This window comes from Entelurus aequoreus, linkage group LG25 (genome assembly GCF_033978785.1).
Source record: "Entelurus aequoreus isolate RoL-2023_Sb linkage group LG25, RoL_Eaeq_v1.1, whole genome shotgun sequence".
In the NCBI taxonomy this organism is placed as follows: domain Eukaryota; kingdom Metazoa; phylum Chordata; class Actinopteri; order Syngnathiformes; family Syngnathidae; genus Entelurus; species Entelurus aequoreus.
The window spans coordinates 24,622,479-24,641,164 of NC_084755.1; the positions used below are offsets into that span (position 1 = coordinate 24,622,479).

Genomic DNA, 18,686 nt, shown 5'->3' on the forward strand with positions numbered 1-18,686 from the left:
ACATTTGTTACTGGGAAAATGTCAAGCCGCACGTAGCCTGAGGCAAACGTTGGTGTTTGTTTTCTCAACAATACACTGCGGGCTGCGTGACGCTCGCCTGTTTTTGGAGCGTGCTCCACTGAGTCTTCACGTCAAACCAGTTATTTTCGCAACTCGTCCGTCAAAGTCCTGGCGAACAGGAGCAAATAATTGCAGGTCGCTCCTGAGGCCCCAGGTGAGTATTTGTTAATGCTGGACAAGCTTATTCTGAAAAAGAGTATGCAGTAGGTCACACAAGTGAGCACACAACTCCCCTTACAGTACATACACTATAGAATTTAGTAGTGTTGTCCCGATACCAATATTTTGGTACTGGTACCAAAATGATTTAAATATTTTTCGGTACTGGTCAGTACTTTTCTAAATAAAGGGGACCACAAAAAATTGCATTATTGGCTTTATTTAAACAAAAAATCTTAGGGTACATTAAACATATGTTTGTTGTTGCAAGTTTGTCCTTAAATAAAATAGTGAACATACAAGACAACTTGTCTTTTGGTAGTAAGTAAACAAACAAAGGCTCCTAATTTAGCTGCTGACGTATGCAGTAACATATTGTGTCATTTTCTATTCTATTATATATAAGGTGTGGCGACCAAATCTATGATGGTGACTTTTATTTTATTTTGTAGTAGTAATTGTGACTGCCTTGTTCATTTACTGAATCTGGTCAACTTCCTTTGTTTTCACTTTATCGAACTGCACATGCAGATGATGTAGAGGCCACACTGGGGCCTCTGCATGTTCTTACCGGAGTCTGATAAAAATCATATTTGACTTCTACTGTAAACAGTCAGCTGGAAAGAAAATCAGATAAGCATGATCCCTGGGCCGAATGGCGGTTTTACCTTTTGTTTTTACAATAAAATCCTGGAAACGGAGCTGCCACTATATTGCCGTAAAATCTACTGATTTTTATTTTGGTACTCTAATATGTTACTAACATATCCCACCTAATAATTACAACTTTGTGTCCGTTTATTTGTCCTTTCAAGCCGTGACCAACTGTAATCCAATCGGACAACCCCACCAGAAGATGGCCGACGACAATATGACTTTAAAATACACGGAGGATGAGGCGTACACCACAGGCAACAGCGCCAATATGACTGACATGAGTGAGCTGATGCCCTTCGGTATGGTCACGGCGGTGATCTACGGCATCGTCTTTATCGTGGGTCTCCTGGGCAACACGCTGGCCATCTTCGTGGTGATCCGCTATTCCAAGATGAAGACAGTGACTAACATGTACATCCTCAATTTAGCCTTGGCTGACGAACTCTACATCTTAGGGATTCCCTTCCTGGCCACCAACAGTGTGCTTTCCTACTGGCCGTATGGAGATTTCTTCTGCAAGGTGTGCATGACGGCCGACGCAATGAGCCAGTTCACGTCCACCTTTTGTCTGACGGTGATGAGCATCGATCGCTACCTGGCCGTGGTTCATCCTATCCGCAGTGCCAAGTGGAGAAGGCCGCAGGTGGCGAAGATTTTCAGTGGCATGCTGTGGGTGGTGTCCTTTCTGGTGGTGTTGCCGGTCACCATCTACTCACATGTGCAGGAGGGACTCAATACCTGCAATATCACGTGGCCTGAAATGCAGAACTTGTGGTCTGTTGTGTTTATCCTCCACACATCCATCTTAGGCTTCTTTGGACCGCTGCTTGTCATCACCATCTGCTACCTGCTAATTGTCATTAAGGTACGCTAACCTTTGCCACTGATTTTTCAAAATGCCTACATACCATTCGTACTAATGTTGGTGTCCCCTGCATCACCTTCTTTATAAGTAGTTGATACTAGTATAAGTGGTTTACATTTTCTACCCAGACATCAAGACGGTTGTATTCGATTAGCATCGGTGGCGGCTACCATGTTTGTGAACAACCATCCATCTTGTACTGTTTGTCCCTTTCGGGACTTTTTGGTGCCTATCGCAGCTGCATACGGGCGGAAAGCAGGGTACACCCTGAAAAAGTTGCCAATTTGTTGCAGGGCCAACACATATAAACAGACAACCATTCACACTCACATTCACACACTCGGGCCAATTTAGTGTTGCCAATCAGCCTATCCCCAGGTGCATGTCTCAACTTGCATATTCAGTAATTATCAAGTGTTACTTAAACTGTAACTCAATGGAAAATAGGGCTGCAACTAACGACTACTTTGATAGTAACTTAACGATTAGTTGACTGGTCGGATTATAATGCGTAAACATATTCAGTGGCTCTAGTTCAGCCATCAACTTTTAAATTAATTTTGAGATTATTTTAAGCATCAATCAATCAAGCTTTATTTATAAAGTGCTTTTCATACATAAAAGAAATGCAATGCAAAGTGCTTTACAAAGTTAAAAACAATACCCCGGTGACCCATATCCCCCATTATCACATACGTTCGCACGGACACAGATACCAAACACAAACACATGCAACTATATGGACCAATGATTGCATGGCTGAGTACAGAGGAGACATGTGAGTAAACACTATCACAGGAGCCATCTGCACCAGGAGGTCATCAGACCATGGCCACCAGGACGCTGACACAAAAGCACCCCCACAAGCACGGCCGATAACCCCTGAGGCAGATGGCTCATCTGAGGAACGTTGGAAAATAAAAATAATAAAACTTGTAAAATAGTAAGAACCATGTGTAGAGATAAAGAATAAAATACAAGTAAGACATATGAAGATTAATAGAAAAAAATATTAATATATGTATATATATATACAGTAAATAAATAAATACATACATATAACTAAATAACATCTTGCATAACTAATAGGATAAAAAGTAAAATACAAATGACTTCAATAAAATAATTAATAATAGGTAAAAGACAAATCCAAAAGGTGGGTCTTAAGCCTGCTCTTAAAAACATGAACGTTCTCCGCAGCCCTGAGGTCCTCCGGCAAGCTGTTCCATAGACAGGGGCCATAACGGTGGAAAGATGCCATCCCGTGACTTTGGGAATAATTAGGAGATGAGTGCCGGAGGATCTCAGGGCCCGGGAAGGTTCATAGGGTAAAAGCAAATCTGAAAGATAAGAATGGCCAATACTATAAAAAAAACATTTATAAACCATAAGAAGAACTTTAAAATGTATCCTGAAACACATGGGGAGCCAATGCAGAGATTTTAAAACTGGTGTAAGGTGAGCCCGCCTTCTGGTCTTCGTCAGGACACGTGCCGCTGAAATGGTGCAATAACCTAATCTATATGACTTGTAATAAAAGCATTCATTAGCGTCTTCTGAGAGATAATTGGGCGAACTCTGGCTACATTCTTGTGATGATAAAAACCTATTTTTGTTATATTTGCTTAATAACAACAAATATGACTAATTTGTTTATTTATACTGTAACCTGCTCATTCGGCTGTTCCAAAAGGGCAAAAAAAAAACAAGGATATTTTTTTGTTATAAAAGGACATTTAAAATAGCAGCAATAACAACAAACAACAAAACTAACTTGCTTAAACAAAAACAAGCATTTTGTGGTGATATGTTTAAACAGCTGCACACTGACATATTAGTGAACAACTCCTGGCATTTATAGCACCCTCATAGACTCAATGCATTTAATTCTATCATTGATTAATTCTTAACATTGTAGCTTTCTAATAGATTGTCTGTTTAATCTTATGATACCGACGCATTAGTGCTTTATGTTTAGTGCGTTTGTTATTTAGCCTTTCTTCATTGCATTGCAAATGGACGCTGCTTTAAAAAGTATTTGAATTGATTTAGACAAAGTTTGGCTAAAATATATTTTTTTACACAACTTTTTCAGCCTTGTTAGCGAGCATGGTACAAACTATTTTACCGGGTTGAGATAACATCCTCCAGATGTCGGACATTCCTCCACTTGAAATGCTCCCGAGGTCTGCTTTGCGAAATGAGCAAGGTATTCATATTTTTAACAAGAATAGGAGGAAATATTCCAGCACTTTCCATAATTTCACTCGCGATGTTAATGTGAGTGGTGGTGCTGACTCGCGTCCCTTGCGGCAAACACGATTGATGACATTTTTAATCTAAATAATCACAAAACTGCTTCCGCTTTAATATGATTCATTTTTAATATATGGTATAATAATGGTATTTCATTTTGCATGAGCAAAGAGACTCAAGAAAAAGGGGAATGCACATGTACTAAGCGTATTTATTAACCACCTTTAACATTAGGTTTTAAAGGGTTTATATCATGCAAAACCCTATTTTCTCGCCTGTTGTGACCTGTTTTTGTGTATGTGGGATCCCCATAACTGGCAAAAATGTGAATTCTAATCATGGAGGCGTTGAGATACTTATAAAACAATGTTGGTTGATTCCAAATGAGCGGTTAGAAGATTTGTGCCGACTTGAGACATCAGCGGATATCTCCATACATGGTAAAGGTTTTCCGGCAGACCTTTGCGCAAGTCCACCATTTTTATTTCACGTAGTATGTTTATAGTCCAAAGAGAATTACGTCCATGGTAACACCTATAAGCTAAAATGATATGTAATTGTTTGTGCTAACGAGCAGTTGTCCTTATATTAACCTCCAGCCTAATATGAAGATGCAAGAAGTGCCTACTTAACTTCTGCGTTTTGTGACAACCTACCTGCTTGGACCCAACGAGAAGTGTAGCCGTACATGAAGCACAGAGCTCGGCTTAGAATCCAACTTTGGCCCGCAGGCAATATACACAAGGATTTATCCGAAACTAGATTTAACAGTCAGGACAGCTTCTACAATTTATGGCAACGGTGGATGCAATGAAGTCCAATAAAGTTAAGTTAAAGTTAAAGGCCTACTGAAACCCACTACTACCGACCACGCAGTCTGATAGTTTATATATCAATGATGAAATCTTAACATTGCAACACATGCCAATACGGCCGTGTTAACTTATAAAGTGCAATTTTAAATTTCCCGGGAAACTTCCGGTTGAAAACGTCAATGTATGATGACGTATGCGCGTGACGTCAATGGTTGAAGCGGAAGTATTGGGACACATTGTATCTGAATACAAACAGCTCTGTTTTCATCGCAAAATTCCACGGTATTCTGAACAGCTGTGTTGGTGAATCTTTTGCGATTTGTTTAATGAACAATGTAAACTGCAAAGAAGAAAGCTGTAGGTGGGATCGGTGTATTAGCGGGTGGCTGCAGCAACACAACCAGGAGGACTTTGACTAGGATAGCAGACGCGCTATCCGACGCTAGCCGCCGACCGCATCGATGATCGGGTGAAGTCCTTTGTCGCGCCGTCGATCGCTGGAACGCAGGTGAGCACGGGTGTTAATGAGCAGATGAGGGCTGGCGTAGGTGGAGCGCTAATGTTTTTATCATAGCTCTGACGAGGTCCCGTAGCTAAGTTAGCTTCAATGGCGTCGTTAGCAACAGCATTGCTAGGCTTCGACAGGCGGCACAGCATTAACCGTGTGGTTACAGGTCCAGAGTTTGGTTCGGTGTCTCCTGATAGTAGTATTGTTGATCTTCTGTCTATCCTTCCAGTCAGGGGCTTATTTCTTTTGTTTCTATCTGCATTTAAGCACAATGCCATCACGTTAGCTCCGTAGCTAAAGTGCTTTACCGATGTATTGTCGTGGAGATAAAAGTCACTGTGAATGTCCATTTCGCGTTCTCGACTCTCATTTTCAAGAGGATATAGTATCCGAGGTGATTTAAAATACAAATCCGTGATCCACAATAGAAAAAGGAGAAAGTGTGGAATCCAATGAACCCTTGTACCTAAGTTACGGTCAGAGCGAAAAAAGATACACCCTGCACTGCACGCTAGTCCTTCACTCTCACTTTCCTCATCCACGAATCTTTCATCCTCGCTCAAATTAATGGGGTAATCGTCGCTTTCTCGGTCCGAATCTCTCTCGCTGCATTGTAAACAATGGGAAAATGTGAGGAGTCCTTCCTCCTGTGACGTCACGCTACTTCCGGTATAGGCAACGCTTTTTTTTATCAGCGACCAAAAGTTGCGAACTTTATCGTCGTTGTTCTCTACTAAATCCTTTCAGCAAAAATATGGCAATATCGCGAAATGATCAAGTATGACACATATAATGGATCTGCTATCCCCGTTTAAATTTAAAAAAATCATTTCAGTAGGCCTTTAAAGTTAAAGTCCCAACGATAGTCACACACACTGGGTGTGGTGAGGTTATCCTCTGCATTTGACCCATCCCCATGTTCACCCCCTGGGAGGTTTGCGCCTACGGCCCCTCCGACCACCACCTATCATTCATTCATCATTCATTCACCAGTGTGAGCGGCACCGGGGGAAAGGGTGAAGTGTCCTGCCCAAGGACACAACGGCAGCGATTTGGATGTCAAGAGGCGGGGAGCGAACCTGCAACCCTCAGGTTTCTGACACGGCCGCTCTACCCACTACGCCATACCGCCCCCGTAGAAGAAGAAGCGCTTCTTCTTCTACGGAGGAAAATGAAGTTGGCGGCTGCTTACCGTAGTTGCGAGACCTAAACTTTAAGTAAAAACCCAAAAATGGCTCCTATTAAGAGACATGCTTACGACGCAGAGTTTAAACTCAGTCACGCAGTAGAACACGGAAATAGAGCAGCAGCGAGAGAATTTAACATTAACGAATCAATGGTGCGGAAGTGGAGGAAGCAACATGATGACCTGCGCCAAGTAAAGAAGACTAAACAGAGTTTCCGAGGGAACAAAGCGAGATGGCTACAGTTGGAGGACAAACTCGAACAGTGGGTTGTTGAACAGAGAGCAGCAAGTAGAAGTGTCAGTGCAATCACTATTTGTTTTGTTGACATTCCCTTTAGCGCAACTCCATCTAATGGATGCATAACGTAACCCCAGCCTCTACTGTAGCGTCTAATCTATGCGCCTTATAATGCGGTGCACCTTATATATGAACAAAGTTTTAAAATAGGCCAATTATTGAAGGTGCGCCTTATAATCCGGTGCGTCTTATAGTGCGGAAAATACGGTAGTTACAGAGCTAGGGGTTTGTTAGTTTGAATTACATTTAAACAGGGGATTACTCTATATGTCGTGATACTTTTGCTAACGATATATCTCATTTTAATGCCTGATATCGATTTTGTTATTTTCCCAACTTTTTTTAAGTCATGTTATTGGTCGATCGCAACTCAAGGACGATTTCTGTACCTCTGCCCTACTCCTACTTTGCTAGGCGGGTTGAGTACTGAGCACGCAATACAAGAAGTTGGTAGTTTAGAAAGAGAGGGCATTTTTTGACATTTGCCAAGACACCAAATGCCAAGAGTGCACTTTCAGTACAATTGCATTGAACGGAAATGGATCATTTGGATGACATTGTTTGAATCAATTTACTGTCATCTAATGTATATATATTCATACAACTTGTATTTTAAGCTGCATTTTACATGTATCAGTGAACTATGCAAAATATTGCAAAATATCACAATGTTTTGCTGCAATACTGTGCCGTCCGTATAAACAGGATATGACACGTTGCTCGTGAAACAGGACAGTAGGTTTCGTCTAGAGCTGGCTGGTTAGTCGGGCACTGGATGTATTGACTAATTCTTGCAAGAGGAACTTATCAAGCCTTCTAAATAGGGCAAACTGAAAAACACATTCCCACTCCACATTAGGCATGTGACGTCTGATGATTGCCAAGTATGCTCAAATGCACTCATGAAAGTTTTACTCAAATCTAATAAAAGCTCCTTCATTTCTAAACTGCAGGTGAGGTCAGCAGGCGTGCGTGCCGGCGTGACCAAGCGGCGTAGGTCAGAACGTAAGGCGACGCGCATGGTGGTGATCATCGTCGTGGTCTTTGTCTTTTGCTGGATGCCTTTCTTCACGACCAACATTGTCAACCTGGTGTACATCATCCCTGAGAACAACGTCACAGCTACAATCTACTTCTTCTTAGTCATCCTTACCTACGTCAACTCCTGCGCCAACCCCGTTCTCTACGGCTTCCTGTCGGAAAAATTCAATCAGAGCTTCCAGAAGGTGCTCTGTTTTTACAAAAATCAAACCATCGTGGACCAGAGGAAAGCTCGACGGGGTGCACCTCGAGAGACACCAGCGAACCGCCACGATCCTCTTTTCTCAAACAGAAATCCTACACACAATGGAAAAGTACAGAACATCCAGGTAGGACCCATGCTATTTGTTCCAGTACTAAGGGTGTAACAGGTATGTGAATGTGGTACCTTATTTTTGGTTACCGTATTTTTCGGACTATAAGGCGCACTTAAATTCCTTTCATTTTCTCAAAAATCGACAGTGCGCCTTAAAACCCGGTGCGCCTAATGTACGGAATAACTCTGGTTGTGCTTACCGACCGCGAAGCAATTTTATTTGGTACATGGTGTAATGATAAGTGTGACCGGTAGATGGTAGTCACACATAAGGGCATACTTGCCAACCCTACCGTTTTTACCAGGAGACTCCCGGTATTGAGCGCCTCTCCCGATAACCTCCCGGCAGAAATTATCTCCCCACAAACTCCCGGTATTCAGCCGGAGCTGGAGGCCACGCCCCCTCCAGCTCAATGCGGACCTGAGTGGGGACAGCCTGTTCTCACGTCCGCTTTCCCACAATATAAACAGCTTGCCTGCTCAAAGACGTCATAACTGTAGAATGATCGAGGGCGAGTTCTTGGTTTCTTATGTGGGTTTATTGTTAGGCAGTTTCATTATCGTCCTCCCAGCGCGGTAACAACACACAACAACAGCAGTCACGTTTAGTCTACCGTAAAGCAGTTTGTCTGCCGTAAACAGCAATGTTGTGACACTCTTAAATAGGACAATACTGCCATCTACTGGATAGCCTCCAGAACACTGAAATTCAAGTATTTATTTCATTTATATGTATAATAAAATAAAATTATTTAAAAAAAAAAATATATATATATATATATATAGCTAGAATTCACTGAAAGTCAAGTATTTCATATATATATATGAAATACTTGAGTTGGTGAATTCTAGCTTAAATATATTCCCCTCTTAACCACGCCCCCAACCACCCCCCACCTCCCGGTATCGGAGGTCTCAAGGTTGGCAAGTATGCATAAGGGATACGTGTAGACTGCAATACGACGCCAGTAAACAACACCAAAAATTTAAAGTTTCCATAGAAAATAAAGAACATTACACAGGGCACTCAAAAATCTGTCAAAATGTTTTAGTATGACTTTGAAGCCGCACCGCTGGATGGATTGCCGGCCCATTACGGCTACCGTAGTCAGAGATACAAGTATTACTATGGTGTGTGTATAAGGACTGCTAAATGGCACCCATTAGCAGACATGATATCTGGCGTTTTGTAAAACCAACTTTTCTTACCTTCTGGTACCTGCTGATGTGTATTGGAGATCTGCATAAGTCCTGAAAATGTGCGCACATCCGCCACTGTAGTCCGTGCCGATGTCGTAGTCAAGAAGCTTCTTCTTTTTCACTATCTTCTTGTTATGGGACATTCACCCTATGCCGTTTGCCATTTCTAATATAAAGTAGCGTAAAGTTCTAACTTATATCTCGCTATGGAAGCGCTAAAAACTACCAGTGTAGTGAGTTTACATTATTCACCCACAGAACTTTAGTTATTAGAGAGTTCCGGTCGGACGGTTTTTCACGGGAGACATTTCCAGCGTTGTTATTGCACTAGTGAGCCACGGATGAGGAGATGCTGCTCCGTTATTGATTTGAGTAAAGTCTGAATGTCATTAAAACAGTTAGCTCCATCTTTTGACACTTCTTCCACTCCCGTCCTTGCACGCTACACCGCTACAACAAAGATGACGGGGAGAAGACGCTGTCGAAGGTGAGCCACGTAAATAAGGCCGCCCACAAAACGAAGCGAACTGTCAGAAAGCGACTTGAAGATGGTCTGTATAACAAAATCTATGCAACATTTTCACCAAGGAACCACCATTACATGTTATGTAGACCACAAGAAAATGTTTTAAATTTGGAAAAAAAATCATAATATGACCCCTTTAATGCGCCCTATGGTCCAGAAAATACGGTATTCACAGCTGCGTACAGAATTCCAACACCGTACATATGAACTAATATAGTGAATTAAGCACAGGCGGCCACTAAAGGTGACACATTTGCCACGGGAGATCCAGGCGTGCACGGGACCCCACAAGCTCGGGGAGTGTGCCAGCTCCTGGAGAATGTTGATGACACCTGCTATACTGTATTAACAATGTATGGGGTTCCTCAAAACTTAGTTTTAGGTTCCATTCGTTTTGATTTTCACATGCTGCCTCTTGGGGACGTCATTAGGAGACACGGCATCAGTTTTTATAGTAACGCCGATGATACACAATTGGGTCTCCTGATGACACAGGACCAATTGACTTTGGAACTGCATTTTAGACATCAAGTTACGGACGGCAGTGAATTTCCTACAGCTCAAGCAGGAAAAAACAGATTTCTTAATTATAGGTCCTGAAGTCCAGAGAGAGAAACTTTTACCAAGATTACAAGGTTTTAAACCAACAAAATCCATTAAAAAACAATGGCCGTGATTTTTGGCTCGGAGCTGATTTTTATCTTGCAAATAAAAGATATTACAAAAAAAGTTAACATCTTAAAGGCCTACTGAAACCCACTACTACCGACCACGCAGTCTGATAGTTTATATATCAATAATGAAATCTTAACATTGCAACACATGCCAATACGGCCGGGTTAACTTATAAAGTGCAATTTTAAATTTCCCGGCAAACTTCCGGCTGAAAACGTTTCGATATGATGACGTTTGCGCGTGACGTCAACAGTGGAAGCGGAAGTATTCAATACAAAAAGCTCTGTTTTCATTTCAAAATTCCACAGTATTCTGGACATCTGTGTTGGTGAATCTTTTGCAATTTGTTTAATGAACAATGGAGACTGCAAAGAAGAAAGCTGTAGGTGCGATCGGTGTATTAGCGGCGGACTACAGCAACACAACCAGGAGCACTTTGAGGATAGCAGACGCGCTAGCCGAACGACCTCACCTTGACTTCCTCCGTCTCCGGGCCGCCAACCGCATCGGTGATCGGGTTAAGTCCTTCGTCGTACCGTCGATAGCTGGAACGCAGGTGAGCACGGGTCGTGATGAGCAGATGAGAGCTGGCGTAGGTGCAGAGCTAATGTTTTTAGCATAGCTCTGTCGAGGTTCCGTAGCTAGGTTAGCTTCAATGGCGTCGTTAGCAACAGCATTATTAAGCTTCGCCAAGCTGGAAAGCATTAACCGTTTATTTACATGTCCAGAGTTTGGTAGTATTGTTGATCTTCTGTCTATCCTTCCAGTCAGGGACTTATTTGTTTTGTTTCTATATGCAGTAAAGCCTGATGCTATCACGTTAGCTCAGTAGCTAAAGAGATTCATCGATGTATTGTCGTGGAGATAAAAGTCACTGTGAATGTCCATTTCGCGTTCTCGACTCTCATTTTCAAGAGGATATAGTATCCGAGGTGGTTTAAAATACAAATCCGTGATCCACAATAGAAAAAGGAGAGAGTGTGGAATCCAATGAACCCTTGTACCTAAGTTACGGTCAGAGCGAAAAAAGATACGTTCTGCACTGCACGCTAGTCCTTCACTTTCACTTTCCTCATCCACAAATCTTTCATCCTCGCTCAAATTAATGGGGTAATCGTCGCTTTCTCGGTCCGAATCTCTCTCGCTGCATTGAAAACAATAGGAAAATATGAGCAGTCCTTCCTCCGTTGTCGTCACGCTACTTCCGGTAGGGGTAAGGCTTTTTTTTATCAGAGACCAAAAGTTGCGAATTTTATCGTCGTTGTTCTATACTAAATCCTTTCAGCAAAAATATGGCAATATCGCGAAAAGATCAAGTATGACACATAGAATGGATCTGCTATCCCCGTTTAAATAAATAAAAAATCATTTCAGTAGGCCTTTAAGCACATAGCTAGAGTCTGCCCGTTTCCCTCTCAGGCCAGTACAGCTTTTATTTCTTGTTGTTCAGGAACTCTTCACCTTTTTGACCTCGGGGCCCAACTTTTCCACTACAGAGGGACCCGGGACCTACTCAAATATTAACACTGGATTAATAATCTTACTTTTGATTTTAACCGTATTCAATAAATACATCTAACCTACTTACAGTTTACAACCTTGTCAAATGTTATGAAACCATGTGGTAATCACAAAGAATATTATTTATTTAATACATAAACCTTATCAGTGTTGGCGTTAACGCACTTTTTGTGTCCTTTTACGCATTAAAATCATAAAAGGACGCGCATTTCCGTAAGTGTGCACATGCCCGGGTTTGCTTGGTTTTTTTTATATATCAAAAGGAGTCTCTTGGAGAAGTGGCTGACAAGTTAGCAAGTGTCGCTTGCATCGCTGACAGTGACGTCATCACTGTCGTTGTTTACTGAAGCAGAGATGCTGACTGTGCGTTATGATAAACGTGCATGCGTCGCCAGGCTCTGCTTTTTATCGTTAGACTTATCAGATTAAATTTGTTATCTATAGCAGGGGTATCAAAAGTGCGGCCCGCAGCTAATGTTTTAAAGGCCCACGGCACATTCTAAAAATACTATTAAAATAAACAAAAGAATAACAAAAGTGGAATAAAAAAGCTTACAGCTGAAATGTAATTTACAAAAAGTTGCAATGTTGACTAATAAAACAAAGCGTTTTTTTTCTTTAAAACTGTCATTGCTCAAAACATAATATTGAATCAAAATCAATGTTTTTTTAGGAATTATTGACCTATATTAGGCTCCGATTACTTCACATCAAGTATTCCAAATTGAAAAATACTTTTTGTGGAAGATTTAGCATATTTTGTGTTTGCCATAAAAAGACATAGTTTTCTTTGACAAAAATGGCAGAAAACAAAAAAATAAAATAAAATTGACAGATAGATCTGAAGTTGATGAATGTTTATAACTGAATAAATGTATATACACATACAAATCTGCTTTCTTTTGTATTATTTTTTTTAACAAATTAAGTCACATTTATGACAACCTTTTTTCAAAACACAAAATAGAATATGAGCTATAACAGGATAATGTATACATTTATCATTTGTTTTTTTTAAACGGTTATAAAAAGTGGGACCCCAAAAATTTACTGTGGGACCCCGTTTTTATGACTTGATGGGGTCCCTGGACCCCATTTTGAAAATTCCTAGCGCCAACACTGCTTATGCATAGGCCAGGCTGATTAGAAAAATACGAAGTAACCAAATATACTGCATAAAACGGTACTCATAAAAGAGTGAAGAAAAATAAGCGTACACACAATTATGATGTGCTAAAATCCACCCATCTATCCATTTTGTACCGCTTGTCCATCTCGGGCAGCGGGGATGGCTGGAGCCTATCCCAGCTGCATTCGGGGTACACCCTGGACAAGACGCCAGCTCATCGCAACAACATTCACACTCACATTCACACACTAGGGCCCATTTAATGTTGCCAATCAACCATATCACAGGTGCATGTCTTCGAAGGTTAATAATAAATATGTTGCTTAATTTAACTGTCAATAAAATTAATTGCAAATGAAAACACAGCTTTACCACTTTAGTCATAAGTTTTGCGCTTAACAAACCGCTCTTTGACTTTAGCTCCTGACTTTTGTGTGTTTGAGATTGTCATTACTGCCACAAGTGGTTTAAAACTGTATTACAACTGAGTATCGTTGCGGCCCATACGGACCACAGCTGGGAAACAGATATTTTTTGCCTGCCTTGTATGTGGCGCTTGCAGTCCAACTGTAACTTTGTTTCCATTGCAGTTTTTCGCAAAATAAAAGCGATATTTCTAAAATTTTGAGAAAGTACATTTGCGACTTGTAGGTGTTTTCGTTAAAGGTTGTTTTGCGTCATGAACCGTTATTCTTGTAAAATCTTATCCCACGAGACTCCACTTAGGGGAAGATACTGCAGAAATTGCTTTGTGATGTCAATAGAAGATGAAGGCAGCGAGTGTTTGCTCAAAGGCAACATCCTTACGACCCCCTTGACACTTGTTCAGGCATCTGGGTCTCTACGAGCCTGCGGGTAAGGGACCTGTGAGATGGCCCGGTGCGGCCACATACGTGGCAGAAGAGAGGTCCGCATGCCAGCGCTTGATGGCCGCCCGTGCATCAGGCCAGCTGGAAGTCGCGGAGGCGACGATTCTGGAGACGCTGGCAAAGCCGTGGGACAGCCCGCCGGAGACGAGGAAGACGGCGATGCAGTGGAACGGCCCGCCAGGGACGAGGAAGACGGCGACGCAGTGGGACGGCCTGCCAGAGACGAGGAAGACGATGTCGTCGGCGTGGGCCCGCCAGAGACGAGGAAGACGATGTTGTCGGCGTGGGCTGAGCCAGAGGAGCAGGCAGCTCGTCTGCCTGCCTGGGCGGATCCAGAGGAGCAGGCGGCTCATTTGCTGGCCTGGGTGGAGCCAGAGGAGCAGTAGGCTCGTCTGCCGTCCTGGCCGGAGTCAGAGTAGCAGGCGGCTCGTCTGCCGGCCTGGGAGGGTCCACCGGGGTTGATGGCGGCGTCCACAAGCCCCCCGAGGTGGATGGTGCGTCCACAGGCCCACCGGGTTTAAAAGTAGCTGTGCCTCCCCAGCTGCACAGCAACTCATAGCCCCCCCTCAAGGGACGGATCCAAGACGTCCCCAAAAAGGCCCACAGACGACAGGAATGGGTGGGAGGGAGCTTGAAACGAGGCAAAAGTTCTCGATTCGGCCATCAGCGCCAGAATCCTGTCAAGCCTCTCCGCCATAGAAATCTCCGTGGGGTTTGTATTTGGCTGGAGTATTCTGTCAGGTAGTGTTGGGGACAAACCCCAAGATGCAGAGATGGCAGGCTTGATGCAGGAAAACATGACTTTTAATGTCAAAAATAAAATGCAGGAGAACAGGAATCAGGAACCAGGAAACAGGCAAACTGGAAACAGCTAACAGCATACAACAAACAGGAAATAGCTAACAGGAACCACCAAGCAGGGAACAGGATACAAGAAAACAAGGAGCGTGGAGACAGCAAACTGCAAACAGCTATCAATACTCCAGCACTGACCGGAGAGCGAGGCAGGTATAAATAGTAGCCTGTATGGCAAATTACCACCAGATGTGCCAGACTGCCAATCAGGTACAGGTGAGGGAAACAAGTGTTTAGGGAGACGTGCAGGAAAAGGAACCAAAATAAGAGCGCTGACAGGAAGTAAAACACAAAACACAACCAAATTGTCAGTGACAAGCCTGACATTACTGCTATCATTCGGTAGCGGCATAATGACATTGGCAACTAACTTTTGGAAATAATGAGCTATATTCCTACAGTATGTATTGTCGTGCTTGTCTTTAGATGTAAAGTAATGGTAACCTCTGTGTGTGTGTGTGTTTTAATAGGGTGTCGAGATGAAGGATGTTGGAAACCTTGACAAAAAGCCTTCAACTACAAAAACAATCTTGAACGGCCAGTCAATGCAATGAGAGGATGACAAGTGGAACTGCGAAAGTTTACCCCTTAGTATACTTTCAACTTAACTTCCATGATAGATTTGAGTTTGATATTTTTGTATTTCACACAGGCTACATGGATGGACGTCAATAGAAAAGAATGTTGGTTTTAAAATGTATGAAGTCCTCAAATAACCTTAGATCTCCTATTATTAGTTTGGTTTTATTGATTGTATTAGCTAGAGATCCTAAAGAGTTTATAAAAGGAATGAATACATACAAAATCAAGTGTCAAACTAGGGCTGGGCGATATGGCCTTTTATTAACATCTCAATATTTTTAGGCCATGTCACAATACACGATATATATCTCGATATTTTGCCTTAGCCTTGAATTAACACTTGATGCATATAATCACAGCAGTATGATGATTCTATGTGTCTACATTAAAACATTATTGTCCATACTGCATTAATATATGCTCATTTTAAACTTTCATGCTGAGAGGGAACTCACAACTAAGTCAATTTACCAAAACTGTATTTATTAAACAGTTATTAAGCAGTGGCACAAACATTCATGTAATTTTCAAAACAGAAAATGCAAGATTGTCAGAGACATTTTAAAACAAGCTATGAGTGCACTTTTGTGCATGATGTCACTAAGATGACAAATCAAAACAATACTAAATTAAAGTGCACTTTCTGTACAGAACGCCACTACAAGTTTTAAAACAAATAAAGTGCACTTTTGTGCATGATGTCACACAAGATATTTCAATAACGGTCAAATAAAAATGAGCTGCATAATAGGAAATCAAATAGTGTATGTCCTTCGCTATGTGTATGTAAGAAGGTGCACTTGTTTTGTGTCTCTGTGAGAAGGAGAGACAAGAAAAAGTAAGAAACGCCTGTAGTGTAATGCCCGCAGCTAAAAGCAACTGCGTGAGAATGAATACTCACGATATAGTCATTTTCTATATCGCACAGAGACAACCCGCGATATATCGAGTATATTCAATACATCACGCAGCCCTATGTCAAACTCATTGTCATTGAGGGCCAACCACAAGTATTGTGGCCCTCAGAGGGCTGCTTGTAACAATGAATACAATATAAATATACATGTATAAGCACTCGCCTGATATTATTACACAATTGCCAGTCCATTTGATTATTATATATTTTTACATGCACTGTAAAGAAAAAATGGTGGCTCCGTTGTCAGAATTTTACCATAAAATATAGAGTCATTTTTACAGCATACAATGGATCTGGAATGTATTCACAGCGCTTCACTTTTTCCACATTTTTTTAGGTTACTGCCTGATTCCAAAATGGAATAAATAATTTTTTGTCCTCAAAACTCTAAAAACAATACCCCATAATGACAATGTGATTTTTCATTTATTTTTATTTTGCAAAATTAAAAAAAAAATCACATGTGTGTAAGTATAAACAGCCTTTGCTCAATACTTTTGGCAGAAGTTACCGACTCAAGTCTTTTTGAATACGATGTCACAAGCTTGGCACACCTATCTTTGGGCAGTTTCGCCCATTCCTCTTTGCAGCATCTCTCAAGCTCTATTAGAGTGGAACAGAGTGTTGGTTTTCATCCAGGATGTCTCTGTGCATTGCTGCATTCATCTTTCCCTCTATCCTTTATTTATTGATGTATTTATTTGACAGGGACATTACAATTAAACATTGCCACCCATAGGTAACCGATGTCAAAGTACTTAAGACTTGTAGCCACAGGCCTGACTAGTCTCCCTGTTCCTGCCGCTGAAAAACAACCCCACAGCATAATGCTGCCACCACCATGCTTCACTGTGGGGATGGTATTGGCCTAGTGATAAGCGGTGCCTGGCTTCCTCCAAACAAGATGCCTGGCATTCATGACAAAGAATTCAATATTTGTCTCATCAGACCAGTGAATTTTGTTTCGCATGGCCTGAGAGCCTTTAGGGGACGGCGTGGCGAAGTTGGTAGAGTGGCCGGGCCAGCAATCGGAGGGTTTCTGGTTACTGGGGTTCAATCCCCACCTTCTACCATCCTAGTCACGTCCGTTGTGTCCTTGGGCAAGACACTTCACCTTTGCTCCTGATGGCTGCTGGTTAGCGCCTTGCATGGCAGCTCCCGCCATCAGTGTGTGAATGTGTGTGTGAATGGGTGAATGTGGAAATACTGTCAAAGTGCTTTGAGTACCTTGAAGGTAGAAAAGCGCTATACAAGTATAACTCATTTATTTAGGTGCATTTTGGCAAACTTTTTACGAAGAAATGGCTTCCGTCTGGTCACTATACCATACAGGCCTGATTAGTGGTTTGCTGCAGAGATGGTTGTCTTTCTGTGAGATTCTCATCTCCACAGAGGAGTCACCTCCCTGACTAGACTAAGATGAATGCAGCAATGTACAGAGACATCCTGGGTGAAGGCCAACGCTTCCCATCCAACCCGATGAAGCTTGAGAGGTTCTACAGAGTAATAAACAAAGAGAAATGGGTGAAACTGCCCAAAGATAGGTGTGCCAAGCTTGTGGCATCGTATTCAAAAAGACTTGAGGCTGTAATTGCTGCCGAAGGTGCATCAACAACGTATTGAGCAAAGGCTGTGAATACTTGTGTACATGTGATTTTTTATTCTCTATTTCTTTTTTTTTAAATAAATTTGCAATTTAAAAAAAAAAAAAATTTCACATTGTCATTACGAGATATTGTCTGTAGAATTTTGAGGACAAAATGAATTTTCTCCCTTTTGGAATAAGGCTGTAACATAACACAATGCGGAAAAGGTGAACTGTGAATACGGCGTATAACTGAAAATGGAAAAACGCTGCCATTCTTTTTTTACGTTGAAATTTGGGCAATTGAGGTGCCAGTTTTTTGTTTGTTTTTTACTGTAAAATCCATAGTGTTTTATTGCAGTGTACAACTTGATGGATAACTTGCTTTGAAAGCATAGGTGAAGCAGATATTTCAGTATTTATTTTAATTTGAACAAATAAATTGTTGGAATGTGTAATAATATAATATGTGTTGCATTATAAGGTAATGTTAAAGTTTAAAACTATATAGGCAATTGTGTGCATTATATGTATTTTTTCCCTGTCAAAATGGAAAGAACAAATACATTTAGTGAGAAAATATTAAGTGTTTTATAAAGCATATTATTTCCAGGCCACATGAAGTGATGTGGCGGGCCAAATCTTTCCCCCAGGCCTTGAATTT

General features: G+C 41.6%; 1 protein-coding gene across 1 annotated transcript in view; it reads left to right on the forward strand.

Annotated features, from left to right (window-relative positions):
* The window catches only part of LOC133642441 (somatostatin receptor type 5-like), a 17,435-nt gene extending 512 nt beyond the window's left edge, over positions 1-16,923 (forward strand). Inside the window, exons 2-4 of the mRNA XM_062036630.1 lie at positions 1,035-1,741; positions 7,758-8,174; positions 15,407-16,923. Of these exons, the coding sequence (XP_061892614.1) occupies positions 1,076-1,741; positions 7,758-8,174; positions 15,407-15,490 (1,167 nt within the window). The 5' untranslated portion in view covers positions 1,035-1,075 and the 3' untranslated portion in view covers positions 15,491-16,923. The remainder of the gene's footprint in view (positions 1-1,034; positions 1,742-7,757; positions 8,175-15,406) is intronic.
* Positions 16,924-18,686: the final 1,763 nt, after the last annotated feature.